A 25269-nucleotide genomic window follows, 5' to 3' on the forward strand; every position below is an offset into this window, starting at 1 on the left:
GGGAAGCCAGAGGAGCAAGGACCCTTAAGAAGTCACGGCCAACTTCCCGGAAGAGGAGGGATTGGGTCAGGCCCATAAGACAGAAGGGTTCTGAGATACTGGGGAGCAGCATCAGCAGAGATGCAGCAGTGGGAGCGGGACGCAGCTGTGTCCCTGGACCTCATCTCGCCTCAGAGTGCCGCGTGCAGAGCGAGAGTGGGGTGGGGTAAGAAGGAGGGGCTCATAGCCTGCTGAAAGGTGAAGGTGTGGAGACCAAGCAGGAGGTCCACAGCAGGGCAGGCCTTATGGCCTCAGCATCAGGGCCTGGTACCAGGAAGCAAGTCTGGCAGTCCCAGGCTCAGCCTCCTTGCCCTTCTTTGGGGGGAATCTGTGACCTCTCCCACCCCAAGTCCACCTCTCCAGACTGCAATTTGTGCAAAAGGCAAGGGAAGGGGCTGAGGACTCTGGGCTTGACGGGGACCCTCAGCTTTTCTCTTTAGGAGTGTCTCAGGAGAAAGGTCCCAGGACCCAAACTCTCTGACCCAGATGGGCATTAATGCAACAAGCATTTATTAAGCACAAACTCAGTGAGAGCTGTGTGTATGGCACCAGGCAGGTTGAATCAGCCCCAGGCGTGAACCTGGGAAGGACTGCCTGGCATAAAGGGTGGAGACTCTTTCCTGGGCATTTATTTATTTATTTATTTTAGAGACGGGAGTCTCACTATGTTGCCCAGTATGAAGCCTGAGACTAAAGAGATACAGAACAAGTCATCACCAGGGTCCAGGCAAGGAGACAGATGGGTAAATAGATCCTTCTAACAAAGGGTGGTAAGCTACCCTGCCCGGGGAGGTCAGGGAAGGCTTCCAGGAGGAGGTGTCCAGGAAGCATCTTAGTGAGAAATGAGAATGCATTTGACCAAAGGGAAACTCAGGGACCAGTGCCCATGAGGGAAAGAGCTCTTCTCAGAAAACCGGGGCTTAGAGGCCAGAAGTCAAAGGTTACTGGAGCAAAGGTCATGCCACCTTTAGAGCAAGGAAACAATCCAGAGGGGGGTGGCTTTGGTGCAGGACTGGCGGGTCTCCTCAATCAATCCTTTGTCCCTGACTGGGGGTGGGAGAGGGGGACAAGGATGCAACAGAGGTCTGACCTCTGTCAGCATCAGGCCGGTCCCACCCATCTTTGGGTGGGGTCTAGGCCCACGGTGGGAGCCCAGGGAGCAGGCAGAGGAAGTTGAAGAGAATCCTGGTGGTGAGTGGAGGTCAGGACAGGAGGTCAGCACGGAGGAGGGGGCTACACCTCACTGGCCCTGCCCTCCCCTCCCCCATGGCACCACAAGGCACGCAGCCGCATATCACCCGTGCCAGCCCTCACCTCCCGGCAACGTCGCCGCATTCTCAGCCACGCCATCTGGCGTGCCCGCCGCTCCCCAGCATACTGCGGCGGGCGGGGAGGAGGGGGCAGTGGGGCAGGTGCCCACCCCAGAGCCAGGAAGAAGCTGCAGGTCCCCCTCCCCCAGCATCCTTTGGACTTGATGTGGGGCAAGGGCTGGGGAGGGAGGTGGTAGGTGCTCTGATGCTTCAGGAGGAATCTTTGAGCATCTTGAACTGCTGGAACACTGCTGGGCAATGCCAGCCTGTCCCCTCCCTTTCCCCCTCCCCCCACAGCACGGCTAATGGCAGGAACACAGGCCCCTCAATGATCTCCAAATTCCTGCCCTTCCCCTCAAATCTGAGGAGGGGAGTGAGAAGACAGGCAGCCCCCTTCCTTCCTGCGCTCCCAAGCTCGCTGGGTTCTCACCTGCCGGCCCTACTCAGCCCAGAGAGGCCCCAGGAGGTAGATAAATGTGTGGCTGAGGCCAGGGGCTGGACACCTGGGTTTGATCCACCTGCCGCTGCCCTCCCTGCCTGGAGCTTTGGTGGGAAATCAAGTGTCCTTCAGTGCCCCCACCAATCTCATTCAGGGGTGGTGACCACCAATCTCATTCGGGGGGTGGTGACTGGCTAGCTGTCCTTCTGGGTGTCAGAATGGAGTGGAGCAGTTAACGATTTATGTATGTATTTTGGTGGAGCAGGGAGTATAATGAGAGCAGTTTCTAGAACACTCTTCCTGTGCCCTGAGCAAGAATCCCCCAGACTCCTCAGGGATGACCTCCCACCTCCCTGACACACACACTCTGCCCCCCTCACCCCTGCCCCCAGGACCTGAGCCTGTACAAAATGGCCGCTACCCCTCTGAGGCAGCCATTTTAGGTGCCCAGACTGTGGCCTCCCTTGGGATGGGGCTATGTCTCCATGGGAACCTCAGGCCCCCCAGCTCCCAGTTCCTTCCAAGAGGAGTGGGCAGCAGCAATGGGGGCCTTCCAGGCCTGGCTGAGGTGCCCATCACTCCCTTTTTTCTCTCAGAGACCTGGAGGGGACCAGGCCCCTCACCAACTCCCTTCCCCCAATGCCAGGGGGAGGAACAGATGGCATCTCTGGGTGTCCTTCTCCTTCCGTCTCCTTCCTTCCATTTCTGGCTCTTTCTGTCTCTCCGTCACTGCATCTCTGCATCTCTGGTGCACAGAGAGATGCGCGTATGTCCCTGCGTGTTCATGCTTGCTCGTGTGTATGTGAACACACGTGTTGTGCCTCTTTCAAGCCCATGTCTGAAGCAGGCCCATCCCACACCTCCCTCTGTTCCAATTTTCCCCTGGTTTTTATTGTATCTTCTAAAAAAAAGTTGAAATGTGTCGAGTGAGAAAAACTTGTTCCATTTTTCTGAAGGAAGAAAAGACAGAGGAGACAGAACGAAAGGGATGAAGTCCTCAGGTGCACACCCCCAACCTCAGGCCTCCTCCGGGTGACTGAGGGGAGTTTCTCAGACCCAGAGAGTTGAGGTCATTCCTGACAGGTGGCTGGAAGGGTGGCAGGAACCCCCCACCCAAGGGCTCCCCTATCCCGAACAAGTTTTTACCTCCTGCCTGGAGGGGCCTGTGATACCCCTGGTGGGTTTAACCCAGCCCTCAGTGTCCAAGGGAGAAGGCAAGAAGGCACAACTTTCTCCCCCAAGGAAGCATTTATTCACCTATTCATCCATTCACTTGCCCATCAATTCCACAAAAATTCAGTTTCTATATAGACCAAGCATTCTGAATGTGTGTGGGGAGGGGTATGAGCAAAAAAATTAACGTTGTAAACATAATATTGTAAAGGTGTTTTAATTAAGAGTTGGCATTTATTGGAGGCTCATTTGTGGCATGGATTATCCCATTTAGTATTAACAGCCCTATGAGGGTGTAGCATAATTTATCCCATTTTATAGATGAGGAAATCAAGACCAAGACATGTTATATAACTTGCTTAAAGCATTCAGCATTTTTTTAATTTTTTTTTTTTTTTTTTTTTGAGACAAGGTCTAGCTCTATCACCCAGGCTGGAGTGCAGTGGCATGATCACAGCTCTCTTCAGCTTCTGCCTCCTGGTCTCAAGTGATCCTCTTGCCTCAGCCTCCAGAGTAGCTGGGACTACAGGCATGCGCCGCCATGCCTGGCTAATTTTTGTATTTTAGGCAGAGGCAGAGTTTCACCATGTTGCCCAGGCTGGTCTCGAACTCATGAGCTGAAGGGATCTGCTGGCCTTAGCCTCCCAAACTGTTGGTATTACAGGTGTGAGCCACCGAGCTGGGCCCAGCATTTTTTTAAAGTTGGTAATGGGGTTGACCAGGAATCAGAAGCCCAGAGCATGAGCATGTAATCGAAATACCACAGAGCCAGGAGACTCCAGGAGAAAGGCCGCCAGTCAGAATTGAGGACCCTGCCTCAGTAAACGGATTGCAAAGCCTTCGAGGCTGTGCCCAGACTTGGTGGGGGCTGGCCAGCACTCCCGAGTCTCTGGCCTACCCGAGGCCCATCCTTTGGCCTCTTTCTCTGCCATGTCCAGAATCCCCCCACCCCAACTATCTGCCATCGATGAGATTCCCCTGGCAGACCCAGGTTCCGTGAATGAAGGGAAGCATGGTAGGCTTATTTTTAGAGACCACTAAGGCAGATTGTGGGCTTATAAGTGGAGCACTGGCCTGTGGGTCAAGTGCCTGGGTTCTAGGACCAGTTCTGTGTTTCCCCTCTGTGTTCCTAGGCAGGTCAGTTTCCCTCCATGGGCCTCTGTAAGAGGAGGAGTTGGAGAGGTACATTCTCAGGCTACTTTCAACTCCCAGCCAAGTGACTCAGGCAGCACTAGCACCCCTATCTCCAAGGCCTCCTGATGTGTGTCTCTATTTAGAACTTAATCCAGCCTACCCAACATCAGATCAGTGTCTTACCAAGGTCCCTAGGGAGCCTCCTAGAGGGAGAGAGCCTGCCCACCCATACTGAGGGTAAAGGCCTCCCCGTGCTCATTTTTGTACCACCACAGTGCTTGGCACATGGTGGACATCAACATGTGTGTGCTGAAAGTATAATTGAAGTTGTGTGCATATGTCAACCAGAGTGTCTGGAGGGGCATGAAATGTGGGTCTAAAACACACAAATGCCCGAAATGGGGTGTGGACAAGGGTCTGTCTACACTAGGCTGTGATCCTGCTCACATACATGTATCTATCTGAGTAGCGGTATGTTCTCTATTTTTCCACACCACAGGGTGAGGAACAGGAATATGTGTGCATGTGTATGCATGCCTGTGTGTGTGTATGTGTGTGTGCATGAGAGTGTGTGTGTGTGTGTGTGTATCCAAAGCCACCTCTTCAACCTGTGCCATTTGTGTCTGCGTCTGGCCCAGTGAGAGGGTTGAAAGGTGAGCCGCAAGATAAAACAGCAATTTCTACCTTCCTTACCAAGACACCTGTCTGACCTACCTCCCCTTGGCCACTCTTGGGATTACTGGGGTTGGCTTCAGTATTTTCAGATTTTTCACAAGGGGAGGAGAATACTTGAGTCTCATCCAGGAACTTAGGCAGTTCTCAGCACTGCCTGTTCCTCCTCCCTCAAATAACCAAGTCTGAAGGCCAAGAGAGAAAGCCGCTGGTGGACTGGTCACCTGTCTGACAGTGGGAGGAGGAGAGTGAGAGGTTTCTAGGTTAGGAATCCAGACTTAGACCCTCCCCTCCACCCCCAGATGGGTGGTGCACAGGCTCATCTCACAGCCCCTCCCCACCTCCACCCTAACATGGATACGCCCCCAACAACCAAAGAAAGATCTCCCATCGGCTGACTCCACAGATACACACATGTCCCCACAGACACACACACGCCCATGCAGAGGCACAGACATCCAGGCACATCTTTCCCTTTCTCTGTCTTTCCCTTGGTTTGAATTTCGTTTAGCCACATATGTTGTGTGTGCGTGAGGGCGGGTGGGGGAGGGGCAGACAGGGATGAGGGATGGCATGGTGCCAATATCTACCTATGGGGCTCGGGCCAGGGATGCCCCTTACAGCCTTCCTGGGAGGGGGCCTCAGCTGTCCCTTTGTGGCCAAGGGGACCCTCCTGGGGAGTGGGGGCAAACACAGAGGTCCCCTCTCCCCAGCCCGGGGTCTGGTCCCTGACCCACCTTGGGGGCCTGCAGGGGAGGAAATGGACAGAGCGGGACCCTGAGGGAGGATAGAATTGGCTACCATGAGTCCCCAGTGTCCAGCCTTGCCACCCCATTGTTCCCATGTGGGGGACTCTATATCCAGGGGGGCAACTCCTCCCATCTTCCTCTCAATCCCTGCTTTCCCTGCGTTGGGCGGGGAGGGGAGGGCAGCAGAAATATTTATTTATTTCCTTTATTTATTTAATTTTTTTTTTTGGAGTAGAGAGTGACAGATGGCGGCGGGTCCCGGGGGAGCCGGCTCTCCCCCAGTGCAGACGCATGCCAATCACCGTCTCTCATGTGATAGCTGCTGCCCGTGACGTGCCAAGCCCATATGGCCTGGCATAGAGGCTGGTACCCCGCCTGGTAGAGATGCCACACTCGCTCCGCGGTTCGCATGGCGCTCTGAAGACGCCGGCGCCCGCCGCCTTGAGGAGCCGCTGCCCCCGCTCCCTGAAGATGGGGGAACAATGAAATAAGCGAGAAGATCCCGCTTCTCCCCCCTCTCTCTCTTGCCCCCTCCCCCCCTCCCCTCCCCTCTCCCCTTGACTCCTCTCCGAGGTAAGTTGTCCGAAAGGGAGCTAGATCTGACCCGCTGGTTGGGAGGGGGGGCGGCAGCTTCGGCCGAAAGGAGGGTCCTCAAATACCTCCTTCCTGGGATGATGCCCCCCTCATTGAGTGGGCATCAGAGGCGCCCCAGATTCTCTCTCCCTTAGGGGCTGCAGCCCAGGGGGCTGCAGAGGAGGTGTCTCTGCCTGCGATGGGCTCGGTGGGGGTGGGGGGAAGGCAGGATCACGGAGGGGGAGATGCGAAGAGGCCGAGACGGAGGACCCCTCCATGGTTGTCCCAAAAAGCCTGCGACCTTTCCCCACCACCAAAAAAAGGGGAAGCAAACAAACAAATTTGGATTTTTCCCCATCAATCCCCAAATACAACGAGATCTGAAGAGTCGTGTGGGAGGGAGGCAGCTTGAAGGGGGAAGGGGGTCCCTGACCGTAGGGGGGACGGACTGGGCTCGTTTCTCTCAGTCTCCTCCCCATGCCCTGCTGCTTCAGTCCTCACCGCCCAGAGCCGGCTCCGGGAGCTGGGGACGCATCGGCTAGAGGAGACGATCCTCCCGCCTCTGGAATTGGGGGTGCGGGGGTGGGGGCCAAGCAAGGGGCGGCGCGCAGCCAAGTTGCAAATTGGATTAGGGAGCGTGGGGGTGAGAGCCACGGGAGGGGTAAGGGAGCTGGGCCGAGGGGCCCGGGCCGCGAGAGCGCTGAGCGGGGCAGCTGTCCCCACCGGCGGCCGACCAGCCTCTCTCCACTGCCAGGAGAGAACAGGCTTTCAGGGCGAGTGCGCCGCCTTCCCTGGCAAAGATATCTGGTCCCTAAAACCCCCACCCGGTCTCTGCCCTGACCCTGAGAAGAAGCAGGCGCGGGGAGCAGCCCCCGATTCAAGCGAGGGGCGGAGCCGGGGCCCAGAGCCTGGGAGAGGGCCTGGGCCGAGATCCCAGGCCGGCAGCCGGGTAGGGCTGGGCCGGCTCTGGGCGGGGCAGGCGGCGGAGGTGGGCATCCAGGGTAGCCTAGGCAGGAGCCTGCACGAGACTCGGGGGTGGAGACGGGTTGTGGGGGACGTCGTGACCCCAGCGTGCCCCTCACTTTGTGCTGTCTGTCTCCCCTTCCCGCCCACGGGGCGCCCTCAGGCACCATGCTGACCCGCCTGTTCAGCGAGCCCGGCCTTCTCTCGGACGTCCCCAAGTTCGCCAGCTGGGGCGACGGCGAAGACGACGAGCCGAGGAGCGACAAGGGCGACGCGCCGCCACCGCCACCGCCTGCGCCCGGGCCGGGGGCTCCGGGGCCAGCCCGGGCGGCCAAGCCAGTTCCTCTCCGTGGAGAAGAGGGGCCGGAGGCCACGTTGGCCGAGGTCAAGGAGGAAGGCGAGCTGGGGGGCGAGGAGGAGGAGGAAGAGGAGGAGGAAGAAGGACTGGACGAGGCGGAGGGCGAGCGGCCCAAGAAGCGCGGACCCAAGAAGCGCAAGATGACCAAGGCGCGCTTGGAGCGCTCCAAGCTTCGGCGACAGAAGGCGAACGCGCGGGAGCGCAACCGCATGCACGACCTGAACGCAGCCCTGGACAACCTGCGCAAGGTGGTGCCCTGCTACTCCAAGACGCAGAAGTTGTCCAAGATCGAGACGCTGCGCCTAGCCAAGAACTACATCTGGGCGCTCTCGGAGATCCTGCGCTCCGGCAAGCGGCCAGACCTAGTGTCCTACGTGCAGACTCTGTGCAAGGGTCTGTCGCAGCCCACCACCAATCTGGTGGCCGGCTGTCTGCAGCTCAACTCGCGCAACTTCCTCACGGAGCAAGGCGCCGACGGTGCCGGCCGCTTCCACGGCTCGGGCGGCCCGTTCGCCATGCACCCCTACCCGTATCCGTGCTCGCGCCTGGCGGGCGCACAGTGCCAGGCGGCCGGCGGCCTGGGCGGCGGCGCGGCGCACGCCCTGCGGACCCACGGCTACTGCGCCGCCTACGAGACGCTGTATGCTGCGGCAGGCGGTGGCGGCGCGAGCCCGGACTACAACAGCTCCGAGTACGAGGGCCCGCTCAGCCCCCCGCTCTGTCTCAATGGCAACTTCTCGCTCAAGCAGGACTCCTCGCCCGACCACGAGAAAAGCTACCACTACTCTATGCACTACTCGGCGCTGCCCGGCTCGCGGCCCACGGGCCACGGGCTAGTCTTCGGCTCGTCGGCTGTGCGCGGGGGCGTCCACTCGGAGAATCTCTTGTCTTACGATATGCACCTTCACCACGACCGGGGCCCCATGTATGAGGAGCTCAATGCGTTTTTTCATAACTGAGACTTCGCGCCGGCTCCCTTCTTTTTCTTTTGCCTTTGCCCGCCCCCCTGTCCCCAGCCCCCAGAGCGCAGGGACACCCCCACCGACCCCAGCGCCGGGCGCGGGGAGCGGGCCACCGGTCCTGCCGCTCTCCTGGGGCAGCGCAGTCCTGTTACCTGTGGGTGGCCCGTCCCAGGGGCCTCGCTTCCCCCAGGGGACTCGCCTTCTCTCTCCCCAAGGGGTTCCCTCCTCCTCTCTCCCAAGGAGTGCTTCTCCAGGGACCAGTCTCCGGGCGCTCCCGGGAGACACCCCTCCCCCATTCCCAATATCTTCGCTGAGGTTTCCTCCTCCCTGCAGGCCCAAGGCGTTGGTAAGGGGGCAGCTGAGCGATGGAACGCGTTTTACCCTCTCATTATTATTTTAAAAACAGACACCCAACTGCCGAGGCAAAAAGGAGCCAGGCGCTCCCTCTTTCTTGGAGAGGGTAGAAGTCAGGGCGCCGGAGCCCGGGCCTGGAACGCCCTCACCCCCAACCTCCAGTCTCCGCGTTTTGCGATTTTAATTTTGGCGGGAGGGGAAGCAGATTGAGAGGAGAGAGAGGCCAAGAAAATTTGTAACTAGAATCTGTTTTTCCCTTTTCCTTTTTTTAAACAAACAAACATACAAAAGAAAAAAAAAAAAAAAAAAAGGCTAAGAGGCGACGGAAGCCGAACGCAGAGTCCGGATCGGAGAGAAAACGCAGTAAGGACTTTTAGAAGCAATAAAAGGCAAAAAAAACAAAAAACAAAAAAACAAACAAAAAAAAAACCACTACTACCAATAATCAAAGACACAAATATCTATGCAAGGAGGCTCCACTGAGCCTCGCGGCCCGGCCCGGCCCCGGGATGCCCCGCCCGGCCCGCAGGCCGCCCCGCCAGAGCGCGGATCTGTGCACTTTGGTGAAGTGGGGGCCCGCGCCGCCCCCTCCCCCTCCCCAGGTTCTTACAATCAGTGACTCGGAGATTTGGGGCCCCAGTGCCACTGCCCTCCCCCGCCCCGTCCCCGTTGTGCGTCATGCTGTTTTTTAAAAACCTGTTTCCAAATTTGTATGGAATGGCAAACTGTTGGGGGGTCGGTTTGGGGAGGGAGGGTTTGCATGAAAGACACACGCACACCACACCGCACGCACAAACAGGCCCGGCGCCGACGTTCGGGGGGGGCAGAAGGAGGTGAGCTCGCCGGCTCCTCCTCCCCGCGGGCACTTCTGTCCCCTCCTGGGGTGAGGGGTGGGGATGGAGACCTGGGGGCAGCCCCACCCCTGCCCGGACTGTGCCTCGGTGGGTGCCAGGCGCAGGGCGATTTCCGGTGTCTGGAGAGAGTATTTTTTGGTCCAAGGAGTCCTCCTGGCTTTCGTTGGTGGGTGGGCGGGGAGAGGTCTGAGGGCTCCTGCTGGAGGTTCCCCCAAAAAGGGGCAAAAGGAGACCTTCTCCCCACCGGAGGCAGGGGATCAGGCATCCAAATACACGATGCAAAAATGCAAACCCACAGGCGACACACCCACACACTCACCCACACACACGCAATTTTACCTTCCTCTTGTAGCGAAGATGAAACTCCCGTCGGACACCCGAAGTGCATTGCGTGTTTCTGTTCAGTTTAATGACGATTAATAAATATTTATGTAAATGAGATGCAAAGCCGGACCGGTTTCTCACGGTGGCCTCATTTCATTGAGCGGGGAGAGAAGATTTGAGCTGGGGCTGGGGTCATGAAGGCAGAGTGTCAAGTGACTGTGCAGAGGCCAAAGAGAGGGACCCTGGACATTCTTGGGTAGGATTCCCGCCCTAACCACCCCCCCATACACCCACTGGGCTATACTAGCTACCCCTCCCGGACCCAACCCAGGCTCGCACCTTCCCAGCACTAAAGCACTGACATCCTTACACTTCTTCATTCCCAGACATGCCCAGGCACCTCCCTTGCAAACAAAATACCTTTTCATCACTGAAAAATGATCAAGTTGGAAACAGCCGGTCATTTTACAACTCTCTGCCCACTGTGGCAAAAAGCAAGTGGGCAGAGACAAAGAGACAACCATTGAACCAGACAGGGGTATTTTTAAACAAACAAAAAAAAATTATAAGGTCATGAAGATGAAATATTAATGAGGGAGGCCCCTTTTTCATCTTAAAGTTGTGTTTGGGTGGACTCAGGGGAATCAGCCATTCTGGTCTCAGGAATGTTGACATTTTTAGGGGTGTCGACAAGGTTGGAGGAACACCCCCAGAGGTCTGTGAGGTGGCTGAGTCTGGGTGCCCACCCAGTAGAGAGGAACCTAACCATGTTCTCCCCTGGGACAGGGCAGCAGGTGCCCACCCCATCCAAATCTGGGCTGATTTCTTCCTGCCTGGTACAGTTCTGACCAGAGGGAACCTTAAGGGCTTAGAACGGAGGAAAGGCACTGGATGGGTATCCCTGCTCAGATAACGCGGCCTCACAATTCTTTTTTCTCTGAACCTCAGAGGCAGGGGCAGCTCTTAACTGACTTCCCTGAAAGAGCCCCTCCTACTCCCCCTGCTCAGCGCTCAGTGCACGCTGTAGTCCTAGAATATTTGAAGAAGGTTCTGAGCCCCAAAGACTCCAATCCTAAAGCCTGAACACATTTAGGAGTCCCCCAAGGAGGCTGTTTCTGATGCTGCTCATTTAAATTATTTCTCCAAACACTGTGGCTCGTTTTAGGGCTGAAATGGAGCTTGTAGTGTTGGGGTTGAGGATTAAGGTCAAGCGTGCAAAGGCTTTTAAAGATTGGGTCCAAGAACCCAAAATAACATCTCCCTGACAAGCAGGAAAGGGAAAGGTTGTTGAAGAAGGAAGTCCTACATGTCAAAGGGTGGATCCAATTATATTCTGAGCTTGAGCTCATTGCATCCCCTAAATGTCGGTCCTCAAACCCTTTCTGTCCCCCAGTAGAAAGGATACCCTCCCCGTGGTCAGGAAGGCAGTCAGCAGAGGCGCCAAGGCCAGGAGCTGTTCACTCTGGGGTGCTGACCCTCGTCCAGTGTCTTTCCTTCTGGCTGCAGAGGGAGGTCTATGTGCCTGACCCAGGGGAACATGGAGCAGGAGGCCCTTTCCAATGCCGCGCCAGAATTCTCCAGCAGTTTTCAGAACATTTTTACCAGCATTCTTTCAAAATTTCACTGCCTTCTCTGGAATTCTCCCGACATCGCCTCTCTAGAGTGAGATCACAGACTGGGGCCTTCATCCCCCGTATGTGTCCCTGTCTTCAGCATCTTATAAACCTCTGAATCACTCTTATTCATGGAAGAAAGGAGCTGGCCCATCTTCCTTCCCCCTCACTTATTGCAGGGAGTGTGGAGCAAGGCACATATCCCAGATCCTAACCTGCAAAAGTCTGATCTGCACTCATGGCATAGGGCAAGGCCTGGCGGGGCAATTGCAGAGAAAAGGAACTTGGCACTTATCCCAAGGCCTGATTCTTATCCTGCCCTGGGAACAAGGTTAATTGGGCTTCTCCCCTACTCAGCCAGTTTCCTAGAACCCGCTCAGAAGTCCAGAGCTGGGCGGGACTGGGGCCTGAAGCAAAGGACCCCTCCATGTGGCTCCCCTGGCCAGACCACAGACTTCTTTCTATGCATTGTTCTTCAGCTACCCTACATGGCTCAATTCTGTTTTGAAGCAGGATTCTAGCCCTTTTAGAAAGATGCTGATGACTCTTGGGCCTGTGTGACTGTGATCACATTGGGTGGGGGTGCACGGGTCCCTTTTGGGACAGAAATCCCCGAGTGACTCTGCTTCTAGTGAATCCTGGCATCCACACCAGTCGCCACTTTCCTGACCCTTCCCCCCACATTCCCTGCACTCTGGCTGGCTCTCGCCTCTCATCACCCTCCTCCCCAGTGCTCAACTTCCCTGGCGAGATGGTGTGATGAGCAGGAGAAGAAGATGTGCACGGACATGCGGCCCCAAACGTCCCCTTGCAGGTCTCTTTCTCTTGCTTGCTCTCCTGCCTGTGCACACACACCCAGAGATGCTCCAAGAACAGAAGCAGGGGAGGGTCCAACGTAGTGCCCGGCCTGGGGAGAAGGCACAGATAGGACGCCCCTCTTGCCCTAGCCTCAGCGTCAGGATTTCCAAGCACCCACCAGCCAGCTCAGTTCAACCCCTGGGCGGCGGAACTCGACGACTGGATCCAAGTTCAATCAGGAGGACTTCTTCCTCTTGATTTTCCAGCCCCCATTCTAAGTCCAGCATTTGGAAAGTGACAGAGAAAAAGAGGTATCTCCGAGTCCAGGCCATTTGCCCATCTGGCAAGAAAGGGAAGGAAAGTAGTTACTCCCTGTGCCTTCACTGTTAAGCTCCATTCCTGTCCCTTCACCGTTGAGCTCCGTTTCAGCCATGACTCAGACAGTGAGCCATGGACTCCCAGTAAACCCCCAGCCCTGATTTTGTGACTCGGGGAAACAGCCCAATAAATCACCGGGGGACACCGACCCCCATGAGGGTCAGTGGCAGGAAAACCCTGACACTCTGGAGGCTCCATGGGGCTGTGACTGCTTCTCTTTTTCCCTTTCATGGGAAAGTCCACAAGCTGATGGACACAAGAATTTCTGGGCAGAGGTCAGAGATTTCGTTCTCTCTTGGGCATCCTTGCTTCCTCCTCTTCCCCAGAATCATTGACAGGAATTCACCTGCTCTGAGGGCAGCCATTGATTTGAGGGGGATTGGGACTAAGGTATGGTTCTAGATTCTACAGTTTAGTCCTTAAGGAAGCTGGGGAGAAAGAGAAGGCAGAAACCAGGACTGAGCAGCTTTAGCCTGACCTACACTCCCAACCCCTCCATGGCAACAGAGGGGCAGCGCAGGACTCTGCATCTGACCTGCTCCAGTGTGCTCAAAGGAGGATGCTGCTTTTTGCGAAAAGTGGGAGGGGCAGATGGGCCTCTGCTGTCAGAACAGGCTTCCCAACTCACAGCCCAAGACACTGTCATTTTTCCATCCTTCAGGGCTGGGATACCCAGGCGCTGGCCATGGGGCCAGAGCAGAAATGACATCTGAACAGTGAGAAACCTTAAAACCCTGCCCCGGTTCTGAATTCTGAAGCAGCTTCTGCCTTTCTGTCCTGCAGCTTTAAAAATTTTCGACAAAGTTTCCCTAGGTGAGAAGTGGTAAGAAAGGGCGCAGCTGCTTTGGGAGGGCTGTTCTGCTCTGGAAACTTTCTCCATCCTAAAGCACTGGGACAGGGGGGCCAGCCCTGGGAGTGTGGGCGCGAGAAGAAGGCCAAGACCAGGGCTGGGTTCACAGGAAGGAGGGCAACGGATTTCAGGAAGGAGATGCCAGGAGCGGAGTCACCTTAGTTCCCTAGTGCAGGGAAGGGAAGCTGGGGCGCTCCGAGGGGAGGAGAAGAGGGAACTTCTAGGCACTGGCCGTGCCCAGGGAGCTGGGGTACAGCGTTGGGTGGAGACGCTGCCCAGGTGTGAGCCAGGGTATGGCTCTAGCGCAGCCAACTCTCCTGCCCGCTCCAGCGCGGGAGCGCAGCGCGCTCTCCCCGGGCTGATGGGGGGCTGCAGAGTTCCATACCAGAGTGTGTGTCTGGTGTGTGGGTATTTAAACCTCTCTCTCAGGCTCTCTCCGTATCTGTCTGCGTCTCATTCCTCTTTTTGGAATTAATTGAATTAGGAACGGGTCTTTCCGGGTCTCTTCTGCCTCCCGCCTGAGGCTGCGCTGGCCAGGAGGCCAAGGCTGCGAGGTCAGGTCCCGCAGGAGCCGCGGGAACCCCCGAACCCCTTTGGGAACCTGCATGCCAGTTCCTACCCTTAGCCAAGTCTTCACCAAGGGCACAGCTGGGCGGGGTCTGGGCAGTTCGCCCGGTTTGGGACATCTGTTCTCGCCAGAGTCGCATTAAAAGCGAGGGGTGGGGGTGGGGGGCTCAGAACCAACCCCTCAAGCCTGAGCCGGTGCCCCTTTTCTTGACCGCAGGCGGAGGCAGGAGGGGACAACGGACTCACATAGTTTTTTTCTTCTCCCTTGGGAACAGCGTGAGAATTGGAGTGGGGTCACTGGGGCTTTCTCTCTTCCCGTCATCTCTCCCACTTCCCAATCAGATGCCACATCCAGCCTCAGTCTTGGAGGGCAGCAGGGTACCCCTGCCCCCAGGAGCCTCAGGGGAGCCCCTGGAGGCGCCCGCGCCGGGAATACCGCGGAGGCTGCCGGCCAGCCGGGCGCAGAACGGATCCCGCTTGCAGCGAACTCGCGCTCGGCTAGGCTCCCAGGCCGAGGCTGGGGCGCGGCGCAGGGGGAGGGTTAAAAACAACTCAATTAAAATATCAAAAACATTTAGGTTTATATGGAGTGGAGGGCGGTGCTTTAAAAAATATATCAGAAGAACCACAAAGAGCCAAAGCAAAACCAAACCAAAATCCTAAACTACTGATAAGCTTGTAGAAAAAGACAGAAAAATCCCGCAGACACTTCTCCCCTGGTACCAACACGGAAAATCTCCCGCCTGGCCTACCCCAGCCCCCGGATGCCCCTTCACCACCCCAGAGCCCTGGCGCTGAGCCCAGGTCGCCCCCTGCCCACACTTCGCTCGCGCGTTGGTGCCAGTCTGTGCCACTCAGCCGGTGCCCGGTGCCCGGTGCCAGGCGCGGGGGGAAGGCGGGGAGGAGCCGAGGCTCCAGCTTAAATTCCATGGCATCTGTTCATTATTATACAGTGAGGATTTTTATATGGACAGCTAAATTAAAGACAGATTTTTGCCAGAATTGCAGATCCCATAAAAATGATGACACAGGATGGGGGCTTTTTCTTTTAAAAAAAGAAAGTAAGAAAGATTAAAAAACACAACCCCACAAACCACAGCCCAAACTCCTCTGTGCCCCTCTCCTCTGTCGTGACCAGTTTCTTTGCCCCCTTTTGCCCCCCTTTTCTTCCTTCACTAGCTCGGGACGCCCAGGGAGAACCAAACCCCGGGGCTCTTCATGCCCAGCCGGCTCACAGATGCCCAGTGACCAACCAGCTCGCTCCCGCAGCCGCTGGCAGGGGCAGAGGCAGGACAGCCAGGTCAGGCATGGAGGGCCAGGATAGGACAGGAGCGGGAATGGGGTCCGCTCTGGAAGGCAACGTCAGAAAGGGACAGTAGCCAGGGGGTCTTGACCTTTCTGTGTTCCTAAATCAAAGGGCAGACTGCACTTTTGGCTAGAGGCCAAGGTTCTGGAGACAGCCAGTGAGGACCAGGCACGTAGGGCAAACCGTTCAGGGGCACCGGACAGCACCCACTTCCCGCTCACCCACGAAGAGGGCAATATAAGAACTGGGCACTCAGCACGATTTGCAATTCGTGGGAATTCTGGAATTTTGAATTTCAGAGGTTCTAGAATGCTGGAACTTGCACCTTGGTGGTGTTCTAGAACTCTCAGGGATGTTGGATTTCTAGAACTACAAAAGGGTCCCGCATGAAGGGACAGACCTCGCTGACTTCAGAGGTTCTGTCTGCCACCATTTAACTTAGAAGCTACGTAATGATGTTGTGGGGCTCTTGGGGCCACTGAAAAAGTCTGAACAGGCAACACAGGGAGGAGAGGAAGGGTGGGGCATTCACCGGGGCACTGGGAGTGTCCCCCAAATTAGTGGGAGCATTTATTTTTCTTTCTTTTTTAAAAAATGTTTTCAGGGAAGAAAAATATCTGTAGAGTTCTGCGTCTTCCAGAAAATCGCTCTAGCTGTGTCTGTGTCTGTCTGTGACTCTGTCTGTGTAGCTGTCTGCTTGTCTCTCTCGGATTCGGAGCTGACAGAATTCATATCAGAAGAGTGAACGCAGGGACATCTGTGTGCGGAATGACTGTGCTACTCGAACCTGCCAATCGCTCCTGGCACGAGCTGGGTAACAAATGCCTGTTACCTCGGAATGCTGGCGGGTGGGGGGAGGGTGGGGGAGGGCTCCTGGCACCACCCCGACTGCGAAGCCTTGCCAAGGCCCCCTCCTGCCCGCTGTGGGTCCTGCCCCCTTTCCTGAGTTGGGGGTCCACGGAATTGGATTATTCATTAATTAGCAGTGATTAGAAAATTTGGGTGTCTCACAGCCAGGGCCAACCCTGTCTCCTCCGCCTCCCTAATCTCAATCCCTACTCTCTCCCGTCCTCCCCCCCACGTTTTCCGGATTAACTCGGGGTTTCTACCGAGGGCAGGCAGCCAGTTGATGGTGATGGGGGGCGGCTCAGGAATGCATGAAAAGGGGTCTCTAGAGGAAATAATTCCACCAAAGTTGCCAGGAGTTTCTGTCGTGAAGTGTGAGGGTCTGTGTAGAGGATCTTCGTAGACTTGGTGGCTGGGATGGACTGTAGGGTGGGACAGAGGCCGAGAAGGACATAGACAGTGGAGAGATGGGAGTGAGGGGATGCGGGAGAAGGGAAGGAAGGAGAGAAGGAAAGAGGGCCGCACAGCGCCGAACGGTTCCCTCCGCGCTGGGAGCCGCCACTGCCACGCCGCGGGCCTCCCGGGCCTCCTGGCCCAAGCCTGCAGCCATGCTCCCGGATCCATCACCCGGTTTTGCTATTGGGAGCTGGGGGAGGAGGAGGGCGCCACGCCACAGCCGGTGCCAGCTGGGGGGGGGGGGGTGGGGGGTGGGGGGAGTTATTGCGAGGAGGGGCGGAGAGCACATCTAAAATTCCGAGACATCTGTTCACCCAGGGAGGAGACACCGCGCGCAAGAAGGCTGGGCGCCCCCGCCCCATCCGCTCTGCAACTGATTGCGCCAGGCCGGGACCTCCGCACCCCAGGCCACCTAAGCGGCCAGTGCAGGGAGGAGGAGAGGAGGGCGTCAGCCGCGGGATCTGGCAGGGGCAGGGGGCGGGGGTGCGGGAGCTGCCGCCCCACTGATGAATTCTTAGAAGGGGAGAATCGTGGCTCTGGGGAGGGCTGTGTAGGGAAGACGTCCTGAAAAGGAGGATGTGGACGGACGTTGGCTGAAATAGATCCCCCTCGCCAGCTCCCTCATCTCCTGCTTCCCCACCCCCTCCCACCAGAGCACCCACAGACACCCCCACATACACACATACACACAGAATCCAGTCAGGACACACTCGGATAGAAATCTCCCATTCCTGTGAACGCACGCAAGTCTGCATAACTGGCCCCTTTCCCACTCAATCACTTATTCATTCAAGCAACTTTATTGGGTGCCCTATTTGTGCCAGGCCGGGGCTGGGTATCAGGAAACACCTTCCTGCCCCTCAAGGCCTGGTGAACACATTCAGATACCCAAGTGCATAGGCACACACATTGCCCTCACACTCACCCTGACTCTTTGTTGTTACGGAGGGGTGGGAGCTGGAGGGAAGGAGTTCCAGTAGCAATACCCTCTCCCTCCTCTGTAAGCAGCCTCCCCAGGGAAATCCAGCACAGGGTCTGGGGGTCTCAGCAGGGAGTCCTGGACCCACTGCCAGCCACTTGCTACTTTCTTACCTAGTCTGTATTGGCAGGAGCCCCCGCCCCAGGTTTTGCTTGAAAAAGCTCCAGCCTCACTTCCCACCAAACCTCAATGACCACCCCTCTCTCTTCGGTGCCCTGGCCTGGCACCTGCCCCTCCACCAGGGTTGCCCTAGCTGGGCCGACAGAGGCCGGGCCTCTCAGCTGGGAAATGTCCATGTGGTTGCTACTTAAAAACTGATTTATGAGGCCGTGGCGGCTGTGGAGGTTTGGCCTGCGGTCCTGGTAGTAATCAAGGGCATATGCCCATCTTGCCTGGCACTGCCCAGCTTGTGAGCCCAGCCCTGGCCTCTGCTCTTCTGCTGGGAAGAGAGAGGCATTAAAGGCACCAAGTCTCCTTTCTCTGCAAGCCACCTCTCTCCTCCTCCACTATATTTCCTTTCCTCCTCCTCCTCTTCTTCCCTTTCCTCTCTCCCTCCTCCCTTCATCCCTCCTCCTTCTCTCCCTCCCTCTCTCTTCCTTCTCTCCCAAGTGGCACGGACCAGCCTGTGTGCCGGGCTGGCGCTCACAGCTGCAGCCCATCTGCTATGATTGAATGGTGACAGTGATGAGACAGGAGCTAGGGAGAATAGGGGGACATGGGGACTGCCCTGCCACCCCTCGCCCCTCCTGTGCCAGCCCCCACATGCTTCTTTGACCACCAGCAGGAGACCATCCATTCTGCTGGTTCAGGGTGGGGGAATCCCACTCTAAGTAGTGAGGGAATTCCTTTCCTTCCAACTAGATTCCTGAGAATTAAAAAAAGGGACAAGAAAGGAGCAGAGGGTGAGTTGAAGAAAGTGAACGAAGAGAAGGAATTGGGGTTGAAAGAGGAGTCTGGAGGAAATGACCCAAACCACACAGGCTTGGGTGGGGCCCAGACAGGATCACTTCGTGTGAGGCTCCAGGCTGGATAGGGAGGCACTGATGTAGGTCCAGGGTCCAATTTCTTCAGGAATCCAGGAAAACCATCCGTGACGGGCTCTGGTGGGAAAACTCAGTGACCTGCACCCTAGACTTTTCTTATCATGGGGTTTTCGCTTTGTACTCCAGAAAACCTCTTGGCTGCTTCTCTTCAGGAGTAAATTTGAATATCTGGGAAATCACAGTCCTCCATGTGAGTAAAGGGAGACCTAAAAGTGTTGAACCTAAGGGCATAGCAAGAAGGTCTAGGTAAGCACGAAGAATTCCCCAACTGGGCTGGGTGCGGTGGCTCACGCCTGTAATCCCAGCACTTTGGGAGGCTGAGGCGGGCAGATCACCTGAGCTCAGGAGCTCAAGGCCAGCCTGACCAACATGGAGAAACCCCATCTCCATAAAAATACAAAATTAGCTGGGCGTGGTGGTGCAAACCCTGTCTCTACTAAAAATACAAAAAATTGGGCGTGGTGACGGGCGCCTGTAGTCCCAGCTACTCAGGAGACTGAGGCAGGAGATCGAGCGACTGCACTCCAGCCTGGGCAACAGAGCGAGACTCCGTCTCAAATAATAATAATGATAATAACTCCCCGAGTGATCCAGTGCAAAACCAAGATGTAACAACAACAATATGGAAGCTAACATACACTTGGAACTTGTGATATGTTAGTAATTGACTCAGCATTATACATGAGTTGATAATCCTCTCAATAACCCTATGAGTTTGGGACTCTCACTATAACTATACCACAGACAAAGACACTGAGGTAGATGTGCCCAGCTGGTAGCCTGGGCCTTCTTCCTCTTTTTGTTTCTTTTTCTTTGAGACAGGATCTTGTTGTGTCACCCAGGCTAGAGTGCAGTGGTGAGATCTTGGCTCACTGCAACCTCCACCTCCCAGGCTCAAGCCATCATCCCACCTCAGCCTCTTGAGTAGCTGGGACTATAGGTATGTACCACCACACCCAGATAATTTTTTGTATTTTTGTAGAGATGGAGTCGCATCATGTTACCCAGGCTGGTCTCACACTCCTAGAGTCAAGTGATCCACCCGCCTCAGCCTCCCAAAGTGCTAGGATTACAGACATGAGCCACCATACCCAACTGAGTCTAGGCCTTTTTCTCAAATTGTAGGGAAAAAAAAGAGAATAACAGAACATCCAGAACTTTCTAGAAGAAGATCCAATATCCTTTTCTTCCCACTTACTCCTCTTCCTCTGCTCTCTTCTTCCTTTTCCTCTTCCTGCTCCTCATCCTCAATCAACACAGTACCCACTCTCCAGGGCCCACCCAAGCATGTGACATCTGTCTCCTGCCACTGCTTACACATGAATAGGTGGAAACACCCCAGGAGACACCCACTGTCCTCACCCCACCCATGAGGAAACCACACATGCACTTGACTGCATCTGACCTCACCTTCCTCGCCAGAGCAGCTGCTCCTCACATCGGTAGTCCTGGCCCACAGGGTCTTTTTGCCTGAAGCTCTGGGTGAAGAATGACATTGTGAACAGCTGCAGGACTAAGCTGGAATTCCAGTCTTATCTGGGCCCCTGGGACACTTGAGGGGAGAAATTTACTCCAACTGGCACATTTTCCCTGCCCCTTCCCTGGACACAGGAGTCTGTCTGGTTCACTCAAGCCCTGTCTTACTCTTGCCATCTGCATCTCCACCCTCTTCCTTCCTTTTTCCTTCCTTCTTTCATCCTCTCATCCATCACACACTTTCTTTCTCCTTCTCTTTTCTCTTTTTTCTCTCTCCCATCTTCCCTTATCCCTTCCCACCTAGTTATATGATAACCCCTTCAGTCCTTGAAGATATCTCCCCACCAGAAGAGTAAGCATTCCTCATGTTACATAAATTCCACAACTAAGGGGCTGCTGGTGGGACAGCCATCTCTATTAAGCAATCTCTCTGGAGGGAAGTTTCTTTCTTTCTTTTTTTTTTATCTCAGGAGAGAGCAAAAGGAACCCATAATCCAATCTGATGGATAAGCATTAAGCAGTCAGTAAATCCCTGCAATCCCCAGAACAAATCCAGATCAACAGTGTTGTCCACTTGCCCAACACAAATTGAGATAAGTAATCAGGTAGGGAGCTATCTGCAGGTCCACTATAGGGCTTTCCCAGGTCTGTCTCCTTTCCCTACCATTTTCAGGTCATCTAGGGCAAGGTGGCATATGGAAGGAATGACTGGAGGTCACAGGAGACACACATCCAGCGGGGAGGGATGGGGGCTGAGATCATCTTCCATCTTCTTCTTCCTCTCCTAGTCCCAGGGTTCAGATAGTCCTTGGTTATCCTAGAATCCTTTACATTCTCTCTCTTATCACCAGATTTCTCTCTCCCCTCTCTTCTTTCTCCTCCATTGCTTCTTTTTTGTCCACCACCCATTCCCAGGTCTTTTTCTCCTCTTTCCTGTTAGTGCTTCCATAGGGAGAATGTTCAAACATTCTTGTTTCAGCACCACGGACAGAGACACCAGGTGGGTTTGCCTAAATGTCCTAGGCGGGTCAGGTTCTGTCTGGATCCGTGCAAGTGGAGACTGCCTATGAATTTATCTGGGCGGGTGTGAGCGTGTGTGTGTGTACCCGAGCCTGTGTGAACGCCTGCTTCTGTGCCCCGGAGGGGCACACGCCTGTGGGCGTCTCTGGGTGCATCTGTGTGTTTGTATCTGTCTGTGCTGTGTCCCTGCCTGCTCCCCGAGTCCCTGGCTGGGAAAGGGGATGGGATGGGGACGCTCCGTTCTGGAGGTGGGAGAGGCAGCGGGTGGCTTGGTATCCCAGCCGGTCCTGGGGGCGTCATCCTTGCCCAGACGCGCGCCAGGCACCATGTGGCATGTGTGCCAGCCGGCACAGGCTGAGGGCATTCTGCCCAGCTTGGGGAAAAGCAGGGGGAGGCAGCGAGCTGGAGACGGGCAGGAAGAGGTGGAGAGCTGAGCTCAGAACTCAACTCTGGGGCCAGCCCCTTTTTCCATCCTGTGGGAACTCCACCCACCAGCACATGCTTGAGGAAATTTACAAGTTACCTGCCTTTCTGAGGCCCCAGACAACCGGATAATCATCCCTTCACACACACATATCCTGAGGGAAATGCACAGAATCCAGGCTGTTCTGACTTGCATGTATGTGTGCAAATCACCTGGTCCTCTGCACACCAATTATTACACAAATGCACACACACATATACAGAATTGTAAATGCACCTGCACAAACATCAAAGCCATCCTCAGAGGATGAATACAAGAATCAGCCTTTTGTATCACAGAGCAGGATCCTGCACTACATAGATGGGAACCTCCTTCCTCTGACACCAGGCAATTGCTCTAAGGGACTGGTAGGTCTTGTGAGATCTGTGCCCTCCCCAACAAATGGACACATTTCCCTAGCAAAATGCAGGCCCTGGAGTTGTCATCGGGGTGCCTGCCCTCTGCAATCAAGGAAGTCTGGAAAGATAATGCTGCCTCTGTGCTCCATTTGCAAGAATAAATGAGAAGGAAGGGAAAGGCATCACAAGGCCTCTGCCCTTCCTCCACCCATGCAGCCAAAGTCCTCATCCCCCAAGAGAGTCTGGTGTACTGGAGACAAGCCCAGGTTTCTCATCCCATTCCTAACTGGCTATTTGACCCTGGGTAGGTTATTTCCCAATAAGAATTTAAAATGACAATTAATGTAAAGCATTTAGTTCAAGTGAGTTGTCATTAAGTGGTCACTATTATTTATTACTACTACTATTATTATTGTATTATTAATGCTGTGGAAAGAGTGGTTGGCAAGATTGAATGAAATAATGTAGCCAATGCTTCTAGCATAGTATCTGACCCACAGCGGGTACTCAATGAATATGAGTATAGTATGAATTTCGTGGTAGAATTTCAGGAACTTAGGCAGTTAAAGGGAACTGAGAATGACAGAATTCTCTCTCCAAAATTCCCTCTCCAAACTAGAGAGATGCATTTCCAAGAATAGCAGGAAGAATGGAAGTTAGACATGTAAACAAAGCTAAAGGACAGGCTGGGCACGGTGGCTTGAGCCTATAATCCCAGCATTTTGGGAGGCCGAGGTGGGCTGATCATCTAAGGTCAGGAGTTTGAGATCAACCTGGCCAACGTGGTGAAACCCTGCCTCTACTGAAAATACAAAAATTAGCTGGGTGTGCAGCCTGTAATCCCATCTACTTGGGAAGCTGAGACATGAGAATCGCTTGAACCCGGGAGGTGGAGGTTGCAGTGTGCCGAGATCACATCACTGCACTCCAGCCTGGGTGATACAGTGAGACCCTGTAACAAAAAAAAAAAGAAAAAGAAAAAGAAAAGAAAAAGAAAAAGGTGAGCCGAGATCACACCACTGCACTCCAGCCTGGGGGACAGAGCAAGACTCCACCTCAAAATAAATAAATAAATAAATAAATAAATAAATAAAAGCCGGAAAGCAACAAAGTGGGGTGGTAAGAGGAGACTCCCTTGGTGTGGGCATCCAGGCCTCCATCCCTCAGGGCCAGGGAAACCTCACATGAACTCTTTATTGTTTTTAGTTCTGGGGTACATGTGCAGGATGTGCAGGTTTGTTACATAGGTAAACGTGTGCCATAGTGGTTTACTGCACCTATCAACCCATCACCTAGATATTAAGCCCAGAATGCACTAATCATGCTTCCTAATACTCTCCCTCCCCCACCCCACCCTCTGACAGGCCCCAGTGTGTGTTGTTCACCTCCATGTGATCCCAGCATTCAGCTACCACTTATAAGTGAGAGCATGCAGTGTTTGGTTTTCTGTTACTGCATTAGTTTGTGGCAGATAATGGCTTCTAGCTTCACACATGTTCCTGCAAAGCACATGATCTCATTCTTTTTATGGCTGCATAGTATTCCGTGGTGTATATGTACCACACTTTCTTTATCCAGTCTATCATTGATGGGCATTTGGATTTTCTTTGTTGTTGTTGTTGCTGTTGTTTTTGAGACAGAGTCTCACTCTGTCACCCAGGCTGGGGTGCAGTGGTGCAATAATGGCTCACTGCAACCTCGACCTCCCGGGCTCAAGTGACCCTCCCACCTCAGAATCCCAAGTAGCTGGGACCACAGGCGTGGGCCACCATGCCTGGTTAATTTTTTTTTCTTTTTTTGAGATGAGGTCTTACCGTGTTGCCTAGGTTGGCCAAGTCTGAATTCTTTATCCACATGTCTTTCCACCTGCTTCTCCTCTTGGCTCCACCACTGCAATGAATGGCAGCACCCAGTTCAAGAGAGGAACCTGAGAGTCACCTTTAAGCTCACCTTGTCCCTCACTCTCCACGTAGACTCTCACTAAGAATCACTGCTTCTTGCTCCAAAGTGCATCCCAAATCCAGGCTCTTCTCTCCTTCCTCAGTGTTTTTCCCCCTGAGCCAGGTCACATCAACTCTTCCCTGGGTCTCTACGTCTCTGCTTCAGTCTCTTACCTTGCCTCTCTCTGATCCATTCTCTCATAGCAGCTGGGGTAATCTTTTTTTTTTTTTTTTTTTTTTTTAAGCCAGAGTCTCACTCCATCAACCAGGCTGGAGTGCAGTGGCACGATCTCGGCTCACTGCAACCTCCACTTCCCAAGTTCAAGCGATTCTCCTGTCTCAGCCTCCCAAGTAGTGGGAACTACAGGCGCCCGCCACCACACTCGGCTAATTTTTGTATTTTTTTAGTAGAGATGGGGTTTCACCATGTTGGCCAGGCTGGTCTGGAACTCCTGATCTTGTGATCCTCCCACCTAGGCCTCCCAAAGTGCTAGGATTATGGGCGTGAGCCACTGCACCTGGCCTGAGGCAATCTTTTTTTTTTTTTTTTTTTTTTTGAGACGGAGTCTTGCTCTGTCGCCCAGGTTGGAGTGCAGTGGCCGGATCTCAGTTCACAGCAACCTCCGCCTCCCGGGTTCACGCCATTCTCCTACCTCAGCCTCCTGAGTAACTGGGACTACAGGCGCCCGCCACCTCGCCTGGCTAGTTTTTTTGTATTTTTTAGTAGAGACGGGGTTTCACCATGTTAGCCAGGATGGTCTCGATCTCCTGACCTCGTGATCCACCCGTCTCGGCCTCCCAAAGTGCTGGGATTACAGGCTTGAGCCACCGCGCCCGGCCTGGCAGTCTTTTAAAAATATAGGCTGGGTCATTTTACTCCCTGGCTTAAAACCCCCCAGTCCTTAGCATATAGAATAAAATAACTCTGGTTGCCTAAAACTTGGGGGCTTGGAGGAAAATGGGGAGTCATTTTGAATGGGTATACTTTCTTTTTGGGGTGATGAAAGAATTCAAGCCTGATTGTAATCATGGTCCCCACCTCCCTTCCTGGTGTCCTTTTCTTTCTCTCCTGCTCCCTCTCTATGCACCAGCCTCACTGGCTTTTCATTCCATTTTGCAAACACTAAGAGCACCATCCTAGGACCTGGGTTTTTTTTTTTTGTTTTTTTTTGTTTTGCTTTTTGTTTGTTTGTTTTGTTTTTTTTTTTTGTTACAGAGTCTAGTTCTGTTTTGCCCAGGCTGGAATGCAGTGGTGCGATCTCGGCTCACTG

General features: G+C 54.5%; 1 protein-coding gene across 1 annotated transcript; it reads left to right on the forward strand.

Moving 5' to 3' along the window:
* The first annotated feature begins 5896 nt into the window (after positions 1-5896).
* On the forward strand, positions 5897-10800 carry NEUROD2 (neuronal differentiation 2). Its single transcript, XM_008012864.3, has 2 exons — positions 5897-6089; positions 7216-10800. Exon 2 carries the CDS (start codon positions 7221-7223, stop codon positions 8367-8369), a length of 1149 nt encoding a protein of 382 aa, XP_008011055.1. The 5' UTR covers positions 5897-6089; positions 7216-7220; the 3' UTR covers positions 8370-10800.
* The last annotated feature ends 14469 nt before the right edge of the window (positions 10801-25269 follow it).

This window comes from Chlorocebus sabaeus, chromosome 16 (genome assembly GCF_047675955.1).
Source record: "Chlorocebus sabaeus isolate Y175 chromosome 16, mChlSab1.0.hap1, whole genome shotgun sequence".
Taxonomy (NCBI): domain Eukaryota; kingdom Metazoa; phylum Chordata; class Mammalia; order Primates; family Cercopithecidae; genus Chlorocebus; species Chlorocebus sabaeus.

What these genes read in the sequence shown, in the direction of transcription:
- NEUROD2 (XM_008012864.3), top strand. Translation starts at nt 7,221, where the DNA reads ATGCTGACCCGCCTGTTCAGCGAGCCCGGCCTTCTCTCGGACGTCCCC.